At 37.9% G+C, this 19,474-nt stretch overlaps 1 protein-coding gene across 1 annotated transcript in view; it reads left to right on the forward strand.

The window, feature by feature from the left end:
• LOC139712748 (exportin-5-like) overlaps positions 1–19,474 on the forward strand; it is a 33,233-nt gene that overhangs the window by 8,075 nt on the left and 5,684 nt on the right. Inside the window, exons 6-23 of the mRNA XM_071624544.1 lie at positions 1,137–1,163; positions 2,605–2,790; positions 4,240–4,316; positions 4,644–4,743; positions 5,409–5,621; positions 7,001–7,091; positions 7,699–7,821; positions 8,408–8,565; positions 8,949–9,044; positions 9,811–9,852; positions 10,381–10,470; positions 12,363–12,562; positions 13,490–13,658; positions 14,342–14,457; positions 15,235–15,335; positions 16,159–16,255; positions 18,298–18,434; positions 18,969–19,113. Of these exons, the coding sequence (XP_071480645.1) occupies positions 1,137–1,163; positions 2,605–2,790; positions 4,240–4,316; positions 4,644–4,743; positions 5,409–5,621; positions 7,001–7,091; positions 7,699–7,821; positions 8,408–8,565; positions 8,949–9,044; positions 9,811–9,852; positions 10,381–10,470; positions 12,363–12,562; positions 13,490–13,658; positions 14,342–14,457; positions 15,235–15,335; positions 16,159–16,255; positions 18,298–18,434; positions 18,969–19,113 (2,168 nt within the window). The remainder of the gene's footprint in view (positions 1–1,136; positions 1,164–2,604; positions 2,791–4,239; positions 4,317–4,643; positions 4,744–5,408; positions 5,622–7,000; positions 7,092–7,698; positions 7,822–8,407; positions 8,566–8,948; positions 9,045–9,810; positions 9,853–10,380; positions 10,471–12,362; positions 12,563–13,489; positions 13,659–14,341; positions 14,458–15,234; positions 15,336–16,158; positions 16,256–18,297; positions 18,435–18,968; positions 19,114–19,474) is intronic.

Genomic DNA, 19,474 nt, shown 5'->3' on the forward strand with positions numbered 1-19,474 from the left:
AATAATTCACCACAAGAACTGATCACCAGTCGCTCGTTAGTTGTTCGTAACTTTACGAACAACTTTATGAAACAGGGCCCTGGTAGTGTGGGGATACCATGGAGTGAGAAGGCCAGCCCGGCTCTTGATATTTTGGAGAATTCCTGTAACAAATTGTATGCAGCTTTGTCACCCATCTCTGTGTAATAAGGTACACACTCAAAGCCAATGAAGAATTTTGACTTGAGCCAACTGTTACCGATGAGTGTACACTTCTATGCACATATTCACTGATAAGTGCTAGGGAGGGGGGTTTAGTTAGGCATGTTTTAGTTCAATTTGTTTTCCATGTTTCTCTGGTTTCATTTGTGTGTTTGTTTGTGTGTGTGTGTGTGTGTGTGTTTTCATCTGTTTCAAGAATTTTATCTGCATACGAAAACAATCAGGAATAATGTCATAATATTAAGATAGTCTGCCACTGTTGAGATGGGTGTAATACTTTGACTTTATGTCTGACAGAAATAACTTGCCAGAGTTTGAAGAAGAAAATGTTCAATAAGTTATAAAAATATTTAGTGTAAGTAGGCAAATCTTGCAAAGCCAAATGGTCAAATTATTGTAAAGTCATGCATGTACAATTTGTTTTCCATGTTTCTCTGGTTTCATTTGTGTGTTTGTTTGTGTGTGTGTGTGTGTGTGTGTTTTCATCTGTTTCAAGAATTTTATCTGCATACGAAAACAATCAGGAATAATGTCATAATATTAAGATAGTCTGCCACTGTTGAGATGGGTGTAATACTTTGACTTTATGTCTGACAGAAATAACTTGCCAGAGTTTGAAGAAGAAAATGTTCAATAAGTTATAAAAATATTTAGTGTAAGTAGGCAAATCTTGCAAAGCCAAATGGTCAAATTATTGTAAAGTCATGCATGTACACGTCTATAAGTGCCGCAGGTTATGCAAAGATGCCAACTGTCCGTTGCTTTGTGCAGTATTTATACCGGTTTTGGCAAAGATACTGCAGGAGTCATGGAAATAGTGTTTTCTAAAAAAACCAAAAAAATGCCCTTTCAGCACTCAGAATATTGCAATGCTGTTTACAAGGTTGGCATCCCTGGTTTTGAATCATTGTTTTAATTTCTATGTATTCATGCAGATGGTATCGCAGCCACAGAGTACAGAGGTAAGTCCTCGTGATATCCTATCATTCTGAAAGGCTAGATTATGACAATGCTCTACATGTAAGTCTTGACATTTTGATTTTTAGTCCATAATGGAATAGATTAGAAGACAGCTAATAAAAGAAGAATTGGTCCACATAATAATTTCTTTGAAACTTGGCTGAGAATGTGAGATGATTGACATGATCAATAGAAGATTGGGCACATCTCTGAGTATAAGATTTAAGCACTATGTTTTTGTGTCTGCAGACAAAATTATCCCTACATATGCAGTGAAAATTTTGAATTGTACAGTACTCTCCGCGTAATCAGGTATCGCTTAAATGGGTACTCCGTTTGATTAGGTAGTAATGTCAAAATCTGTTCCAATGCACATTAAAATTACCTGATAATCGGGCTGTCTCTCTGCATAAATGGCTAAATGATTTTCTTTCAATCTAATTTCTACCCACATTTTATCGCAGATATAACACTTTAAGAAATCATGAATGTCAAATTTTCCACGGCTAATCGCATTCTCTGCTTAACTTGCAAGAGGACCGATCATTTGAGGAGTGATGAAACATGAAAACACATGTACCAGTACCGACTTGCCACACGTAAACGAACATTACACATGTAGCTGGCACTCGCAATTGCATAGACAAACAGGAGTTGAACTCACTTGCACTCCTCCCTTGCTCCGCAACAACATTCACAATACGAGAAGTTTGCAACGAAAATCGGGCCATGCACCAGCTCCATAATTTTGCTTTTCCCCAGTCACTTCTCGAAAAGTAACCCAACGTTCTACGTGACTATAGTGCACGCAAAGAGAAGTGTTCATTTCGGAAAACGCCTGCGTGTTAACGAGGAGTCTATAGTCAAACGACAAAGTTTTCTGAAGACATTTTTGGCCATAAAAAGAGTGTAAATTATTGCTCGTGACTGAGCAAGTGTAAGGTATGTATAATGTGCTGTGCAAGCTCGCGTGTTAAGCATACAGTGTAGGTGTTTGGTGCAGTGTACAATGCATGTACATACACATTGTGTGTGTCAACTGTGAATGAGACGTGTTCTTCTGTTAATCGGATACAAAACGCTCTGCCCGAGCCTACCCGATTATGCGGAGAGTACTGTACCTGTGTTGTATTATAGATGTTTGCAGTTGATATAATAGTTATGCTGAAGCATGAAGTGATCCATAACTTCCCATTTCAAACAAAGTGTTGGATGTAAATCAAGTGGGTCATTTATGCATTTGTTACATACATTGAGCAAATCATAAAGAGTTACATTTTGTATAGTTCAGTATCCTTGTGTTGTATCTTCTGTATTATTTTCTTGGACCATGCATCAGGTTTGAGAAACATCTGTTTGCTTTGTTTGTTTGCTTTTTTTCCTCTTTCTTTGTAGCTGTTTTAAAGGTTTCATCATTTCCTTTATCTCTCAAATCACGAGCAGGCTATGTCGGCATGCAAAGTGACCCAGACAGTGCTGCTGACCCTGTGTGGCTTTGTGGAGTGGGTGGGGTCGGAGCATCTGTTCATGAGAGACAACGCCCTCATCGTTGTGCTGTACGGTCTCCTGAGGAAGGATGACCTGAAGATGCTGGCTGCAGAGTGCCTTCAGCTCATCGTCAATAGAAAGGTATGCCGCTGAGTGACTGAGATGCTCTGTGTAGTCGGATATCAATGGGGGGGGGGGGGGGGGGGAGAAGTTCTTAGGAAGTTCATTTTCCCATGGCTGTCAAAACTGCGTAGCCGTTGAGGTACCATACATTCGATGCCATATAAACATGAGAAAATACACATGAGCAGATACACAGTCATGAGCAAAACTGTAATGTCTCATACACTTGCCTCCAGAGCTGATGCTGACGTCGCTGTGAATTGTTCCCTGTGAATTCAAGACAAAATAGTTATGATGATGATGATGATGATGATGATGATGATAACATTGACCACAACCACCACCTTTGCCACCATCACCATCGTCATAGCAATAAAGATGATGATTTGTCAGTATATATAAACCACTGGGTATGATATAAATAGATCTAACTAAAATGATGTCACTGTATTGACGGAGCACCTGAAAGGTATGACTGCCTCTCCAATATCCATGCAACTAATAATGGCATGTTATTTACAAGTTGTAAAAATAATTCAAAAGATATGATTGAATGAAAGAAAATGTACACTAGCTACATTCTTAGATAGGATTAGCATACAAATGAAGACGTACAGACTGATAACCAAAGACGCTTAACTGAAAAGACAGGAAAGTGTGCACTAATCCTCTACAAAACAAATGGGCAGCGCACGGTCCTCAAGCGTATTACGCACATCACCTGAGACGCGCTGTCTTTGAAGTTGTTGTTGTTTTTTATCAAGCATCTTTGAGGGAGTGTAGCCTGAACTCTGTTTTTAGATCATGTTGTTGCCAAATTTTTACCTCCATGAAATATTCCTTATTACTTTGAAATCTCGTTTTTTAAGATAATCCCCTTAATAAAAAAAAAGCTACGACTATAATTTTTAAATCTTTTTAAGATAATAAAAAAACCACTACCTTTGGAAATGAATGATGTTCCTAGGTGTACTGAGTTTGTACTTGCCTCTCTCTCTTTTGTATCCTCATGTAGGGTTGCCATTTTTATCACGCGTCTTCCTATCTTGTTAACTCTAAAATATCTTTGCTGATAACTATATTGTAACTGAAGCATGTTTTGCATACCCCCTCAAAAAAAGCAACAAGAACAAACATACAAGCAAACAAACAAAAATAGCAAAGCATCTCATGTTTAGTTTATGAAAGACCCCATGTTGAAAGATGCAGAAAGATGCCAGCTTCAGCCTGGATACATCTGTAGAGCCAACGACGGCAATTGTGTAGTGATTCGCCTAGATTCAGTCTTTCAGCAAGAGATTATGATGCAGAAATGTTGACTGCCATTGATTGTGTACTCTACTAGGGCCGCATTAGTAAGTTGTTCATATTTATGAATGACAACTGATATCGCAGAATAGTATTTAGTGTTCATACAAATTTCCTTTGACCGTTGCATCATCTTTTCTTCTTCCTTTTGTTTTTCAGGGCAAGATTGAAGAGAGAAAGCCCCTCATGGTTCTTCTATGTGAAAGCGCCATGGTTGAACTCTTCAATGCAGCAAAGTGAGTATTAGTTTATTTTTTCAAACAGGGTAAAATAAAGTTCTGTCCTGGGTAGAAAAGGATTTGTTTATAAGTGGGTGCTTTGGTTTCTAGAAATGATATTGACAAAATTTGTGAAACCAGTGATGCAGCCCATCGCTAGACAGATATCACTGGAAACTCTTCTGCAAATGTACATAGTGTGTTTGAATCATCCACTTCATTTGAAGGTATACATTCCAGTCGGCAAGGCACCATCTGGAATTTGCCGTTTGATGATATCAAAGAATTGTGCCATGTAATGTATTTTGAATGTTTGTGTCTTTTCATTGCTCATTTCCTTGGCAGCAAAGCTTGCAATGCAGGCATTGATGAGATGAACCACCTTTTCATCAAAAAGCTCTGCCAAGTGATAACTGGCCTCGGTACTCAGATTTGTGCAGTGTGGGTATGTCTTTGCCTTCTGAGCATTCTCTTTAAAAATGTCTTAAGTAAGAGCTTGATTCTTATGAGAATGAAACTTGTGTCATCTTTTCACACCAGACCTGCAGTCCCTCACTTCTAATAGGTGCATAGATGGTTGTATCGATCCATCATACTTACGCTGCTTGCTGCTGCAGACCAGAAGTAAACAACTTTGAAATTGGAAACTAATGCAAGCAAGTTTTCCTGTTCTAAGCCAAATTCAGTGAACATTGATATTTTATAATTTCACAGATGACAGTATTTTTGCATATACGGTATCACCATTAAAATTAAAAAAAATGAAAATGTTTGTTGCATGTTCCTATTTTCATACTAGTTTAGTGGGCCCAATTTCTGCTGTTCAAAAATAGTTCCTTTGAAATATTTTTTTTTCTTTGCAATAAAATAGCACTGAAAACTGTTGAATGATATATCCTGATGAGAGATTGTATAAGACTTGTAATGTGAAAGAAATCTTGTAACCAAGTGAAACAGTGTAGTCATAAGGTTGCCCCCATTTCCATTACCATTAACAAATGTCCGTCAGTGTGACACTGAATGTATGAGAGAACCAGAATATGCCTACTTGTAATAATATATGTAAAGTCCTGTGAAGTGTGACATATGATTTTAAATCATCTCTTGTAGGCATCAGAGGGTGAGAAGTTTGAGCGGCCCCCGAGCCTGGCGTCGTTCCTGAAGACACTGTTTGCCTTCACGCAGCACGCCAGCATCCAAGTGTGCCACCTGACGCTGGCCAGCTGGACGGCGTTCCTGCGCCACGAGTACATGTCATGTGATCCAGCTGTCAAAGAGATAATCCCGAGCCTCAGCCAAACATTCACCACGACAATACAGAAGGTTTGCAGCCATCCTTATCCTCTCGCAAGACTCAAATGTTCATCTAGATTCATTGAATGCAGAAATAGTCAGAGCTGCCAACTAGTACTGATTTTCAGTAATTTCTACTGAAATTGGACAAGAATACTGAAGGTTACAAGCAAATTACTGATTTTAGAAATCATTGTCTGTGATAAATTCTATAACACTGTTAAGGATTACTGATTTTCACTCAAAAAAGGTGCAAATTACTGATTTTCAGCCATCATAATACTGAAAGGCTTTTACAAAAGTTGGCAGCTCTGAATAGTAGTAGTGTGAGGAAAATCATACAAATATATTCCATAGGTGTGACTTCTTTGCTGAAGTTTATTGAAGAAGTGCCATCATCTCTGGATAAGAAGCTATAACAATTAGTGATGTCACAGAAGTGGTATACATAGATAAAATATAATGAGAATTCCTCAGAATTTTAAAAGTACATTTTTCCTTTACTTGCTATTCACATCCTTTTTGGGTAATATCATTTGCCCTGCCTTCTTAAAGGGGTAAGTCAAGTGCTTCTTCAGTAATGATATGTGGAATTCTTTTTATACGTTTTGTTGGGTTTTTTTTACCATTTTGAGGCAATTGCCTCCCTACACTTGAAATAGATACAACATGCTTATCAGAGCAGCTCTGAATTCTTTCATGATCAGGGAGTAAAATTCATTGTTTTTGTATCAAGGAATATATTGATGAAGCTCTTGAAAAGGTTAAAGGGTGTGTACAGTTCTGGTTGAGATGAGGATTTAGCTTTTAATGTTTTGCAAGATATTCAGAAACCACTCTATGAGATGTCGAAGAGCATGCAATTCTAAGGGGTATCAAAAGTTGATTTGATGAAAATCAGTTTTGAAATGGCTGAGATATCCAAAGTCAAGGTGAAACAAAGAGATCCTAATAAAAGGTGTGGCCTGTCGTCTTTTATTATTATCACTTTTTTGGATATCTCAGCCATTGGAAAAACAATTTTCATCAAATAAACATTGAATCCTTCTTAAAATTACATGCTCTTTCATATTTCATTAGAGGTTTTTCATTATCTCACCTAGGAATGTTCAAAACATGAATCCCCACCTCAACCAGTACTATACAGTCCCTTTAACGTCACATCAGGTGCATTGTATCATTTAGTCAAATACCAGTCAACAATCAGACATAATCAGATGATACCATACAATTTGTTTATGTTCTCCCATTGGCAGAGGATTCTTGAGGATGTTCTCTTTGTTTCAGGATGTATGACCTTCTTCAGTTGAAATTCAAACCCTTTGTATCATTTTGTGTGTTCCCTCCCATGCAAAGCATCATCTATACAGTGCAGAATTTTCTCATGGATGTTTCCATTATATTATCAGATTGGATTCCCCTCCCAGTCGGACTCTCCTGCATGTGCCTACTCAAGGCTGGAGTTTGACTCAGACGATGAATTCTTCCAGTTCTTTGCAAGTAAGTGCTTATTTCAGGTATAATGTTACCTGGGTGAAAATCAAGAGGAGAGGGAATTTGAAAACTAAACAGTAATGGTGAATCAAGAATTACTTCAACAGCTAAAAGAAACAAATGAAAATGATGAAATGTTAATGTTAATTGTCTATTTTACACATTGCGACATTGGTTTTCGTGAATTATGGAAGCAAGTGATGAGTATTATGTATCATTTCCTCACAACACATGCTTTGAGACTCCAAATTCTGTATAGAATTTTTATAATTGGCATATGTATGACATGTGAGAGATTGAATTCATCATGCTAACAGGTGACATACTCTTTGTGTATTATCAGCCCGTTGAGGACGAGTCCGGAGTATCCTCACTAGACAGGTGTCTATGGGAAATGCGAGTTGTAGCAAAATCAGTCCGTCCTCAACGGGTTAAGCAGAGTGACATGTAGATGGATTAGCAAAGCTCTTCAACTTTTGAGATGTGAATGATGGTGTGAGAACCACCCCTAGCCATCGTTTAATGGTTATCTAGCTTTATATATGTGCAACTGAAGGAGTTGTGAATATCATAAGGGAGTGCTGTAACAGCATCCTGTTGATTGACTTTGAAGATCATCGGCATCATCAGCTGGAAATCATGCGACTAGCTACGGCTATCTGTCCAGAGACGGCATTCAGCATAGCATCTCACTGGCTGCAGGAGATGCTGTCGGCTCCCTTACAGAAAGAGGGAGGTAAGGCCACTTAGCTCTGTAGAGAGGGTGATTTCTTATTCTGATTATTTAACTGCTTAAATTGCATGCTTCGTGACATTCTTGGACACAAATTGATCTACAGCTACTTGTTATGAAATTGGACTGACATAATTTTAATTTGTATGTAAAAGAGATGTTTAAACAGTGGTTCTCTTCAATTTTTGTGCATGACGTGCCAAGGAACTGTCTATAGTAATCTTAATTTTCAGAACGATAAGCAGTATTTGAATGATTTTTGTTTTAAATTAATGATTATTATCATATTTCTATTCATTCCTTTTGCAAATGTTGAGTTTATTACAGTCATCATATTCTTTGCTTAACTTTGATATTGCTTGTCAAGTGATTCTTACAATTCCCATCACTAGACAGTACAATAGCCATCTACTGGCATGAGTGGTAGCTTCCTCTCTGACACTTTCTATTCAAGTTATGTAGTACTATATGTTCGTACAAAGAAGATAAATATTTTCCAATTCATTTATTGTTCTGCATGCTGATTTGACATGCTCTGCCTTTGACCTACATTATGTAAGAGCTGGAAATGTTTTATTCAATTTGGCAGACAAAGAGCTGTGCACTCCCCACAGCCCATCGTACATAAAATGGGACGCCCTCACTGGCTACTTAGACAGTGTCATGACAACTCTTATTAGGCGCGACGAGCTTCCAGTCCAGCCAGCCATAGAGCTGCTTCAGGCCACACTCAACTCAAAGATTCAGGTAATCACATGGTAGAAAGTAACTTCCATCCATTGTATCATGTTTATTCAACTCAAGAAATTAAATCAGTACGTGTTTGATTAACGTGGACTACTTTCTGTGGCTATATTTCATGATTTGCATTTCATAAAATTGTTTGAACCGTGGTAAAATGGTAACAAAAATTAAAAATAGATTGCAATCATATGAAATGTACATGACTTTCTGTTCAGTTAAATGTGTAATTGGTGATTTCAGAAAAAGGCCAAAAAAGGAATTACTATTTCTTAATATCACCCATCCCCCAAAAATATGAAGACACATCCATTATCCATTTTTTCACTGGAATTCGTTGTGTGTATCTTATCCATCTCTTTTTTCCTTTCTTTCTGCCATCATTTCAGGATCCGATGATTTTGTCGTGCCAGTTGACCTGTATCTCTGTTCTCTTTCCTGTCTTGCACCATGCCAAGCAGTACGTGGAGGGAGTCCTGGCTAAGGTAACGCACAAGGACTCTGGTCTCCTTGCTACTAATACTGTCACAGATATCAGTTACTTGTACTTTCAAAACTTTGTTTCTTATAGCGCTGCTTATACTGCCCATCCTATTGTTATCTCTCAATTATCAGGGATTTTTGGTGTTCCCAGATTTATGCCAAGTAATATAACTTGTGTCGGTACCTTAGGTCAATACAGTCTTATTTGATATGTAAACATTCCCATAATTATAGACGCATAATTGTTGTATTCCATTTTTTTTTTTCATTTGTTAAGACTTAACTTGTGCTAGTGAAATGATTGATTGTGTTTTCTTTTCTTTTATTTCCTTTTTTTTTTTCTGGGGGTTTTGTGGTGGCCCATAAAGTGAATCTTCTGACATCACAGCAATATTGAAAAGCTGAACATAACATTAAAAAAAAAAATGTCAGTTCACAAAAAAAAAACCAAAAAAACAAATGCAAATCTCTTGAGGACATTTTTTTTTTTCTGAATGTGCTTCTGCAGGCTTTGCATTGCGCTGCTTATTGCCTGGAAGAACAGATATTTTAGGTCTGCCCCATAAGGTGTCGGAGGCATTATTGTTTATCCCACAGTCACATAGACACTGTAGTTGCCCCATCAAATAATACATTTGTGAAGTTCACTTTTCTGGCCCATGGTGTCCATGTTGGTACTGTCAAATTCTGAAGTTCTTTATACGGTTTGAGTCATGCGTCCTGTGACAAATACATGTAATTTCACTGTTTTCTTAATTTCCTTTGCAGCTATTCATTGCAGCGGTATATTCTCTACCTGGTCTGACCAAGGTATTGTATTGGCATTTCTGTACACATGACATTTTTTTATATTTTAATTTCTGCCCTGAGTCAAGACTACCCAAAGCAATCTCAATTTACCCCACTAATTTGAGGTTACTTGGAAAACTTATTTAGAATTTTCTTGATGAGAGAAGATAAAAGAAAAAAAGGCACATATACATAGATGTTATTGTTTAAAGTTTCTGATGATAATTCCTCTTCACTGGTTTCAAATTATTTAAAGATATATCGCAGTTTTAGCAACTGGGTGATTTCTTCAAAGGCCTCCAGAGCTTCCAGGATGTCATTTGCATAGAGGAAAGACACTGAGGGGAAAATGTATAACTTACCATAGTCATATGCTTTGGAAGTTTAAAAATTTGAAAGTTGCTTTTGCTACTGGTTCTCACTAATTGGCTACATTAATGGAATATATTTAGATAGTAAAAGAAATGTGTTCTGTGTGTCCTATCCTGGATGGGAAAGGTCTTAGTTAGCACAGGGGCTAATGCTGGCTCGTTGTTGGTGTTTTTTCAGAAGACTAGGACACGGTCAGTACAGAACGTCCGGAGACATGCCTGCTCCGCCTTGGTCAAGATGTGCCGTGACCACCAGGACCTCATGTTGGTAAGTTCAGACAAGCTCCAGTCCTTGTTCAATACACAGGCAAAATTTGTGCTTGTGTACAGAAGGGAGATTTCACCTTTATTACAATGTAGAGTGTTGCATTGTCTTTGTGTTAAATGAAAGATGAAAAGGTAAAAAAAAAGAAAGATTAAAAACAAAGAGTTTATATAGAAGTATAACTACTGATCATTTTAGACAGATTGTTGTGTAAGACATGCAGGAATTGCTATCATAATAAAGTGCTCTACAGCATAGTTTCAGTACCCATAAAGGCCTGTTCCCAGGTTTGTGCTCTGTGTATTAAAGTTGGTACATGACATTTGCTCCTGCAACAATTGCTCCAGTTTTATTTTCTCCAAGGTTGTAGGGTTAGGGGTAGGGATGTGATAGGGTTTTAGGTTTAGTTTGATGTGAGGATTAGGATTAGGGTTAGGGATATGTTTGTTGGTAGGTTTTAGGTTTAGTTTGATGTGAGGATTAGGGTTAGGGTTATGTTTGTAGGTAGATTTCATATTTGGCTAATTAAAAGCGTGCAGATATTTTATGGTACCAATTTTTTGCAGAAGCAAATGTCATTGAACCGTACAAGTAATTCATATACCCCCTTTGCTGAGAGTGCTGGTATTAGTATAAGATGTCACACAGAGGTCAGAGGTCACATTCTGGGAATACCCTTCCCTGTCGAACACTGTCCCATCCAATGTTTTGTTGGTTTGTGACAGTGTCTTTGTGAACCTCACCGGCCGTAGAGTAAGATCACACAGAGGTCCATAGTACCGGTGGAGTGTTGTGACTGGTATGGTCTCTTATACACACACTGGCCTCCAGAACCTCATACAAGTGTCTAGATATTGAAGGATAATGGCCCCACAAAGAAAGATGTCATAAATTATAGGGAAAGACTACCCTGAAAATTAGGTAGTGTGAGTAGAAACAGAAAAATGAGTGGATCAGGAAGAGTTTAAGCAAAGTCTGATCTGAATGAAGAAAGTTATATATTTTTTTTTAACGTTGTGATTGATATACACAAATTGGCAACTCTGTGATGTAGCATGTGAGCTCTCCTTCTATTGTCTTGTGCAAAAAAATTCAGAAAAATCTCCTATTTTTTATTATTGATGAAGGAATATTCTATTTTTATATTGCATGCAGAGTTTGTAAAAAAAATATGTACAATGATTATATTTGGAAATAAGTACAATAGAAAATTTACTTGATCGGAAAACAAAAATAGGATGGTATAGTCAGCATATTAGGAGTGATTTTGCGTGTGACATAAAACAGAACTACCAATTTGTGTTTGATTGATCACTACTTCAAAAATCATAACTTTCTCAATTTTTTCTGCTTCTATTCACACAAACTAATTTTCAAAGTGGATCCACTTTAGAGCAGTCACTTTGAGGCGCAATATGGATGACTTGCGCCTAAATTGTGCTTTAGGAAGCACTGTCCCAGGCGTCACTCTAGTGTTGCAATATCAGGTGACTACTACGTGTACATGTAGAGCCCAGATGCCATGCAACTGGGTCACTTGCTCAAATCGTGGAATACTTGTATTTTTCTGTATGAGAGATTTGCTCTCATTTCAAGCACTGTTTTTACAAATTGATTTATTTGAGAAGTCACACGTTGTTCTAAATGTTTGTCTTATAGTTTTTTGTTTTTCATTTTGTGATTATAATGATGATAATGAAGACCGCGAACCACAAAATTATTAAGCTCGCAGAAATGTCCCATCAACTGCAATTTGTGACAATATTGGCATGTACAGTGCTCTTTACTAGCAAGTTTCCCATTCTTATTACTTTGTCATTATATTCTTATGGCAGTATTAAAATTTCAGTTTCCCTTGGCAAACCGATTATCTAATTGTCTTCATTGATTTGCAGCCCCACTTTGAGAAGATCTACAGCCAAGTGCAGACCCTAAGCTCTGACCCCGATCAGCTGACCCAACTGGAGAGGGTGACACTCAATGAAGCAGTCATCCTACTCAACAACGGCCTTCACAACTTTGAACGACAGAGCGCCCTCATTGCTGAAATAATGCAGCCTATCACCAAAGTGTGGCAGTCGCAAACAATATCTGAGTACGCTTATGTATTTTCTTGAAAGAGAAATGTACCTATGGGAGAAACTAGCATTCTTTTGAAAACAGTGACACAGAAGCAACAGATCAGTTTAAAAAAATTTCGGAAAATAATGCAATTATTTCAGTGTTGTGATGTCATATAACCGTGGCATTTGTTGCATATAGTGGAATAGTTGGGATTATGAGACAGAGGCATTCATTTACATTGTCAGTCATGTCAGGTTTCCGATTTTGCTGGAGGCTCCCTAAAAGCATACATTATACTTATCATATGTTTGCAATTTTTGAAAAACAATTTGTTTCTTTTTTTTTGGAAGTGTTTCCTGTTTAATTTCTCTGGATCTTTTAAATGTGCAGTATGTGCAATATCATAGGGATTCAGATTGACTGCCACATGAATGTTTGTTGTGCAATCCCAACCTCTGACCTGTGTAGATATGAATTGTCATTTCAAAAACTCCCTTCATGTTCCTTGGTTATTTGCCAGCTTATGCCAAATATCTTAATTTATTATGATATTTGTAAAATTAATTTGATAGTAAAGGTTTTCCAGTGCATGATCATTGATGCCATCAAAAGATGAAGTTCTGTGAAAATTCAGGGGACTGGTTAATAGATGAATGGAATACAAAGTTTTGTCATATTGGGAGTAGATACTGAGGTTATTTTTTCATGTGGTATTCACACTCGATGCACATTATAGTTTAAAAGGAGAGCAGGTGATCATACATAATTCCATATATACGTATGTGTGTTCTCAAACATAAGCAATATTGTAATCATTGTTTTTGTCATCTCCTCCTCTCCCTTCTCCCCCTCCTCTCTTCTCCTCCCCCCCCCCCCCCCCCCCTCCCCTCCCCCTCCTCCCTCCCTCCTTCTTCGTGTATGTGTGTATTTGGGTTTTGTACTGCTTGGCTTGAGGTAGAATGGTCCAGTCACCGGACATGTTCATCCACCACATTGGCCTTGCTCAGCCCAGCAGTGTCCAGCCCAGCCAGGAGGACACCCACAACAGGAATAGGGCACAAGTCTTCAACTGTCTCTCTACCAGCCTTGCTGTTATCAAGAGGAGCTGCTGGCCGAGTGACCCGGAGGTACGTCCCTTCTGATGTCCACACATTGGTCATTTGGGTCATGCTTCCTTGGTCATACAGCTTCTATAGTTTTAGAAATGAAATAGATGAGTACACAGGCATTGATTTCTAGCAGCATGTAAGGGGGGGGGGGATTCAAAAGACCGTTGAAGATCAAACAAGAGCACCCTTATTGTATGAGAAAGCTTCATTTGTAAATGAACAACCATATAAACAAACAAACATGAATTTGAATTACTAAATTTTCTCCAGTAATTCAAACCTGAAGTAAGTATCCAAGAGCAAATCTTAAGGAAGCATTATCCTTTGCTCTCTTGTGTGTGAAGTAGATTGGTCACTATCATGATGTGCAAATTAATGTGTCACGTAATATGGGATGGAATGCCGAGGAAATTTCCAGCATATTCATGTAAGTTGCTAGCCATGTGGAATGATAAGTGCATGTAAATTTAAAAAAAAATAAATAAATAAAAGTACTAGGTTGTGTCCTGAGCAAGAAGAAGACAGATGAATAGATAAAGAGATACCAAAATGTGTGCAATTAAAGCCAGGCTAGGTGAAAGAGGCCAACTGGTAAATGCACCATTGATTACATCTTAGATGGCTGAAACCATCACTCGGCATTGTCATAGTTGTAGAGTCTGATGTCAAAGGCCTTATACTTGGCTATGTTTCTTTATTAGGTCGCTGAAGCTGGAGGCTTTGTCAGTGGTCACCTACCCAACGGGACCTGCATCTACAAAAATCCCTGCACGCCACACATTGTACCTCTCTTGCCAAACCTATTCACCTTAGCCAGGTAGGATCAGTTTGTCATGTCATAAAGTGTCAAGTCTGGTACGAGTATAATTATGTTAATGAGAACAACTTTGCAAGCCCTGTGTAGTACCACTACAATGTGAATTTCATGCATAGTCTGTTGTGTTTTGCTCACAGTATTTGGACTAGAAACGATTTACATTAATGAACTCTTCTGTAGTTTGTAAAACCAAGCATTTAGTGATTTGAATTATTTGTCCATTAATTTTGTGCAGTTGTGCAGTATTTAGAAAACATGGTGAATATGTAATGTATTTATCACTTTATCAGCACAGCCATAAAGTGATTTTGTTCTGACTCTCTGCTGTATTTTTATCTTTAATATTTATCAGTCAGCAGTTATTGTTCAATTCGTCGTTACAGAGATGAAGAGATAGGTATATAAATTGATAGACTGACTGATAGATAAGATAAAAACAAAAAACAAAATGCTTGGGGAGAGCTATTTCAGGTTTATAGAACTTGACAGCAATTACATCGATGAATCTTAATATGATAGCTTCAATATCAACAACCTTGTGATCTGCTTTTGCTCTTAACCTGTCAAGGACGGGCTGATTTTGCTACAACACATATTTCCCATAGACACTTGCCAGAGTATGCTCAGGACTCGTCCTCAATGGGTTTTAAGGTAGTCCACAGTGCGTGATGAGGTATCATTGTATATGATATAACACCATGTAATACCATTCCACAATGAAGAGATAATGTGTGCAACCTGCTCCTGTATTTCATGTTTTCATCTGCTCTGTCATAGAACTCTGAATGGTATATGGGCACCAGAAATCAGAGCGAAAGTCTGCCCAGAGTACACAAAATCGTACGACATGACGGACAATGAAAGAAACACCATTCTAGGTAGGTGCCTCTCAATATGAGATGCTACTTGCATGTGGGTGAAATTAGAGGTGTCTATGTGGTCATGTTTGGAATAGATCAATGTGATGCATATTGAGAAAAAGACCGAAGTGTTTTGTCTTGAGTCTTATTGTGAAAGAAACTTGAGAAAACAACATTTTATGGAAACGTGGACAGCTACGATCAAGAGGCGCAAGTTGCCATTATGTGTAGATGAAGGAATGTTTACATCAATCAAGCAAGCAGTCAGTCTTCATTACCATGCCTGCTGACAGTACTGTTTGCCTTCTTTTTGTTTTAACGTGTAGAAAGTTGTTTACTTATTTTGTGTTAATACTGTAGGGTAATATATGCATAAGGAAGACTCCTTTGAAAGTTGTGTTGTTGAATGCTTGTGGTACTTAATGTGTGGATTTTATACGAGTAGTTTTAGATCACTTGTGTCCCTGTGAATTATCTTTACAGCATGAATGAGAAAGGAATAATCATGTTATAGATATTATGGTTTAAATGACTGAAAAGTGTATGTGAAACCACTTCATAGGGCTTGAAACTGAGATTGCGCTGTGCCATGGTTCCTGAATCCTGTGCTATGTTGCTGATTTTCAGTTTGCATTAATTAAAAATTAATTACTTTGTTAACTTGAAATGCAACTGAAATTATGCATGAGACTTCTTTATTGCTCTCCAGGTTTTCCCCCACTTCCACTTTATTTATTTATCTATTTTTTGTGCAAAGGAAGAGATGGAAACTTTGTCAATGAAGATAACATACTTGTACTCAATCTATGCCTTCCTTTCATTTTTCTCTAATTTCGTGCAGGAGTGTATGTCAACAGCTTAGATATTCATGACATGCCGTCAAACAAACCAGTCATGGAGAAAGTTCAGACCTTCCTCAATGTCATCTATGAGAACATGTGAGTGTATATACTGTATTAAAAGCACTGACATTTTCATGACTTTTGTGAATATGCTTTCCATCGTGACAATACATTGTAACTTGTGAAAGTATTGACAAAAATGAAAACAAAAATGTACCCGCGTGCATTGTCCCAGGTCAGCACACTTGTGTTGCAGTATCCAACGACTACTAGTAGTAGAGCCCAATACCATGCTATTGGCTCTCCTGCTCAAATTCTTGGAATAATACTTTCCATTTTTTTTTTTCTGAGAGATGTGATCTAATTTCAAGCAATGCTTTGACAAATTGGTTTGTTTTGGAAGTCACACTTTCATCTAACATTTGTGTTTTGTTGTTTTTTTTTTTGTTACCTTGATAATGAGAAGATCACAAAGTGCAAGATTAACAACTCATGAAGATGTATTTCTGATCAACTGCCATTTGCAAAAATGTCTGGACACAAAAGTATCAGCATATACAGTATTAGATTTTTATTTAAAGTAAATAATATCTAAAAATACATTGAGCTATGTCACAGAATTACTCTTTAATAATGATGTACATTAAAGCTGGTATCTCACTGAGCGGCGAACGTTTGCGAACGTAGCGAATTTGAGATTCGCCAACTTTTCTGACGAATGTTTGCAAAAAATCAAGGTTCTCTTCTGCCATTAGCGACAGTTAGCGACTTTTAGCGATGTTTAGCGACAATTAGCAACACTTCAGCGAATGTTTGCGAAAGTGTTTGCGAAACACAGGTGGCGACTATTAGCGACTGTTAGCAAATGTTAGCGACAGTTTTGCGAATATTAGCAACAGTTTGCAAATCCTTTGCGACAATTTGCGAATATTCTGGGACCTAGAAAAGTACAAGGCAATTGTGTATGTGAGACCTATAAAACGAACGTACAACCTTCCACTGAATTAAGATCTCTTGTGACAACCGTTCAAAATGGATTTCCAGTATATGGAAATAAATTTCGTTGCCAAGAAGAGGTTCAACGTGCTGCTATCCTCGAAGAGCTGCTTTGCCAGGCTGGTGCTATACAGCTATTGTGCAGCATAAGAGAAAGAAGATACAGAAAAACAAGAAAGGAAAAAGAAAAGAAAGACTGTTTGGTTCAAAGAGTGGTTGTTGCAATGGACAGACTTTGGTCAATATGAAAAGCTTATGCAGCAATTACATGATGAAGATGTGAAGAGCTTCAAGAACTTCCTTAGAGTGGAACCTTGCCTGTTTCAGGTGCTTTTATATAGGAACCACTTGGTCACTTGTTTGCTAGCAGTGGCGAATCAAATAAAAATGTTAGCGACACCGTATTACGACCGTTTGCGAATTCTTACTAGTGTTTTGTGAATGTTTGCAACTGTTAACGAAAATACAAATTCGCAAAGGTTCGCAAAGAAATTTTGAACATGTTCAAAATTTCTTTGCGACAAGAAAAACTGTTTGCGACAATAAAAACCGTTTGCGAACTTTCTTGCAACTGTTAACGAACCTTTTGCAACCCTTTACGAACCCTGGCGAAATCCCGAATTCGCTACGTTCGCAAACGTTCGCCGCTCAGTGAGATACCCCCTGTATTGTGGGTTGATGGTAAACCTCCAAGCCTAAACTTGTATTGTGTTAAAACGTCGCATCGGCTGCTACTAACACCCAGTGGAAGGATTTCTGACAATGACCAAACAATTTTTTTTTTTTAAATGAAATGCTTTTGGTTTGCATGGAATATTGTATGTAAGCTATATGTCCCAGGTTTTCCATGTTGCTTCTCTGACATAGGCACAATGAAGGCATTCTGTAGACGTGTATTATTAAACATTTAGACAGGCATTGTCGGTATCATCATCAAATTGCTCATCATAGATATTCTGTGGGAAGCATTCAAAGAGACCTGTGGATGATAGTTACATAAATTGTCATGATTAGTAAAGGCATTTCATTATATCTGAAAAAAAAAAAGAGTGTACCTATTTTCCCAGTTTTAGGAGTTTACAAATGAACTAGATATTTCTTGTGTTCACTCTTCCTGTTCTCTCTTTTTTGTGTATCCACAGATGTCACCTCTTTGCAGACTCCTTTCAGAGGCTTGGTTATGAGTTTTACGCCACGGAGGGTCTTTCGGATCAACTCCTCGGCTCGATATTTGCCAACCTTCATCACTTGCCAGACTACAGAATCAGGCACATCATTCATATCCTTTCATCATGCACATATAATGTGTTTAGTGTCTGCTTTTATGCGCCTTCCCAAGCTTGGATGATCATCAAATGCACTAGCTGTTAAATAAATTGTTTACAACAGTGAAATACAAACATGTTCTTACTTTGATTATCAGCAGGGATGTGAGAGTCCAGAGTTTAATCCAATTACAGATTATATTTACTCTGCCCAAATCTATTTTTCAGACTTTTTGGCATTTCAAATGTATTGAAATATTCACATTTTAATGCACTCTAGACTTTTTTCCCCGTAAGTTTCAGAATTTTTTCTGCAAGTTCTCTTACTCTATTGAAATAGACTGGAATGATCCTAACATTCAGCGATAACTAAATGCTATTTTTATTTATTTATTTCTAGAAAATTGTCAAGGGTTTATCGCTGTCACATCAGGTGCATGATTTTACAGTTGGAGTATTTCAGAGGAGGATGGATGTGAATGCAATCCATAAAGTGCCATCCTCGTCAGACAGGTGATTTCCTTAACCCCCTTCCTCTCATCATCCACGTGTGGTAGCCAAGTCCCTGGTCCAGTTCTGCCCCAGCCAGTGCTGGCAGTCTGTCTTGGTCCCAGCCATGTCTGGCCTGAATGCACACATGGTGAATCGCCTCAAACACCAGTGGGCCGCCGTCATACAGAAGAGGCAGAGCAGGTAGGGACACTTGTGCCAGACAATGTCGGGAGTAGTATGGGAGCTGTGGAGGAGGGGGTGAGGGGTGCACTTGGTGACTCTTTAGGATTAAGGTTGGATGTCTGGTGCCTGTAAATGGGGCTGCAAGCACTGCCAGAGCAGGACAAGTCTTGCAATATTTTCGAGGGAAAACCAGCAATTTCATTAATTATATCATGCACGGAAAAGACAAATGCCTTAGTTATTTCAGTGAAAAGGTTTTTTCCGGCATTTGAGTGTGTGTCTATGTGTTACAAATCATGAAAATGGATTTTAGGAGAAATCAAATTATGTGTTTTATCAAATCCATGGAAAGTAACAAGTTAGTATTGTTTGTATATTT

This window comes from Diadema antillarum, unplaced genomic scaffold, assembly GCF_040938485.1.
Source record: "Diadema antillarum isolate AM-2024a unplaced genomic scaffold, OU_Dant_1.0 seq00001849_RagTag, whole genome shotgun sequence".
Classification (NCBI taxonomy): domain Eukaryota; kingdom Metazoa; phylum Echinodermata; class Echinoidea; order Diadematoida; family Diadematidae; genus Diadema; species Diadema antillarum.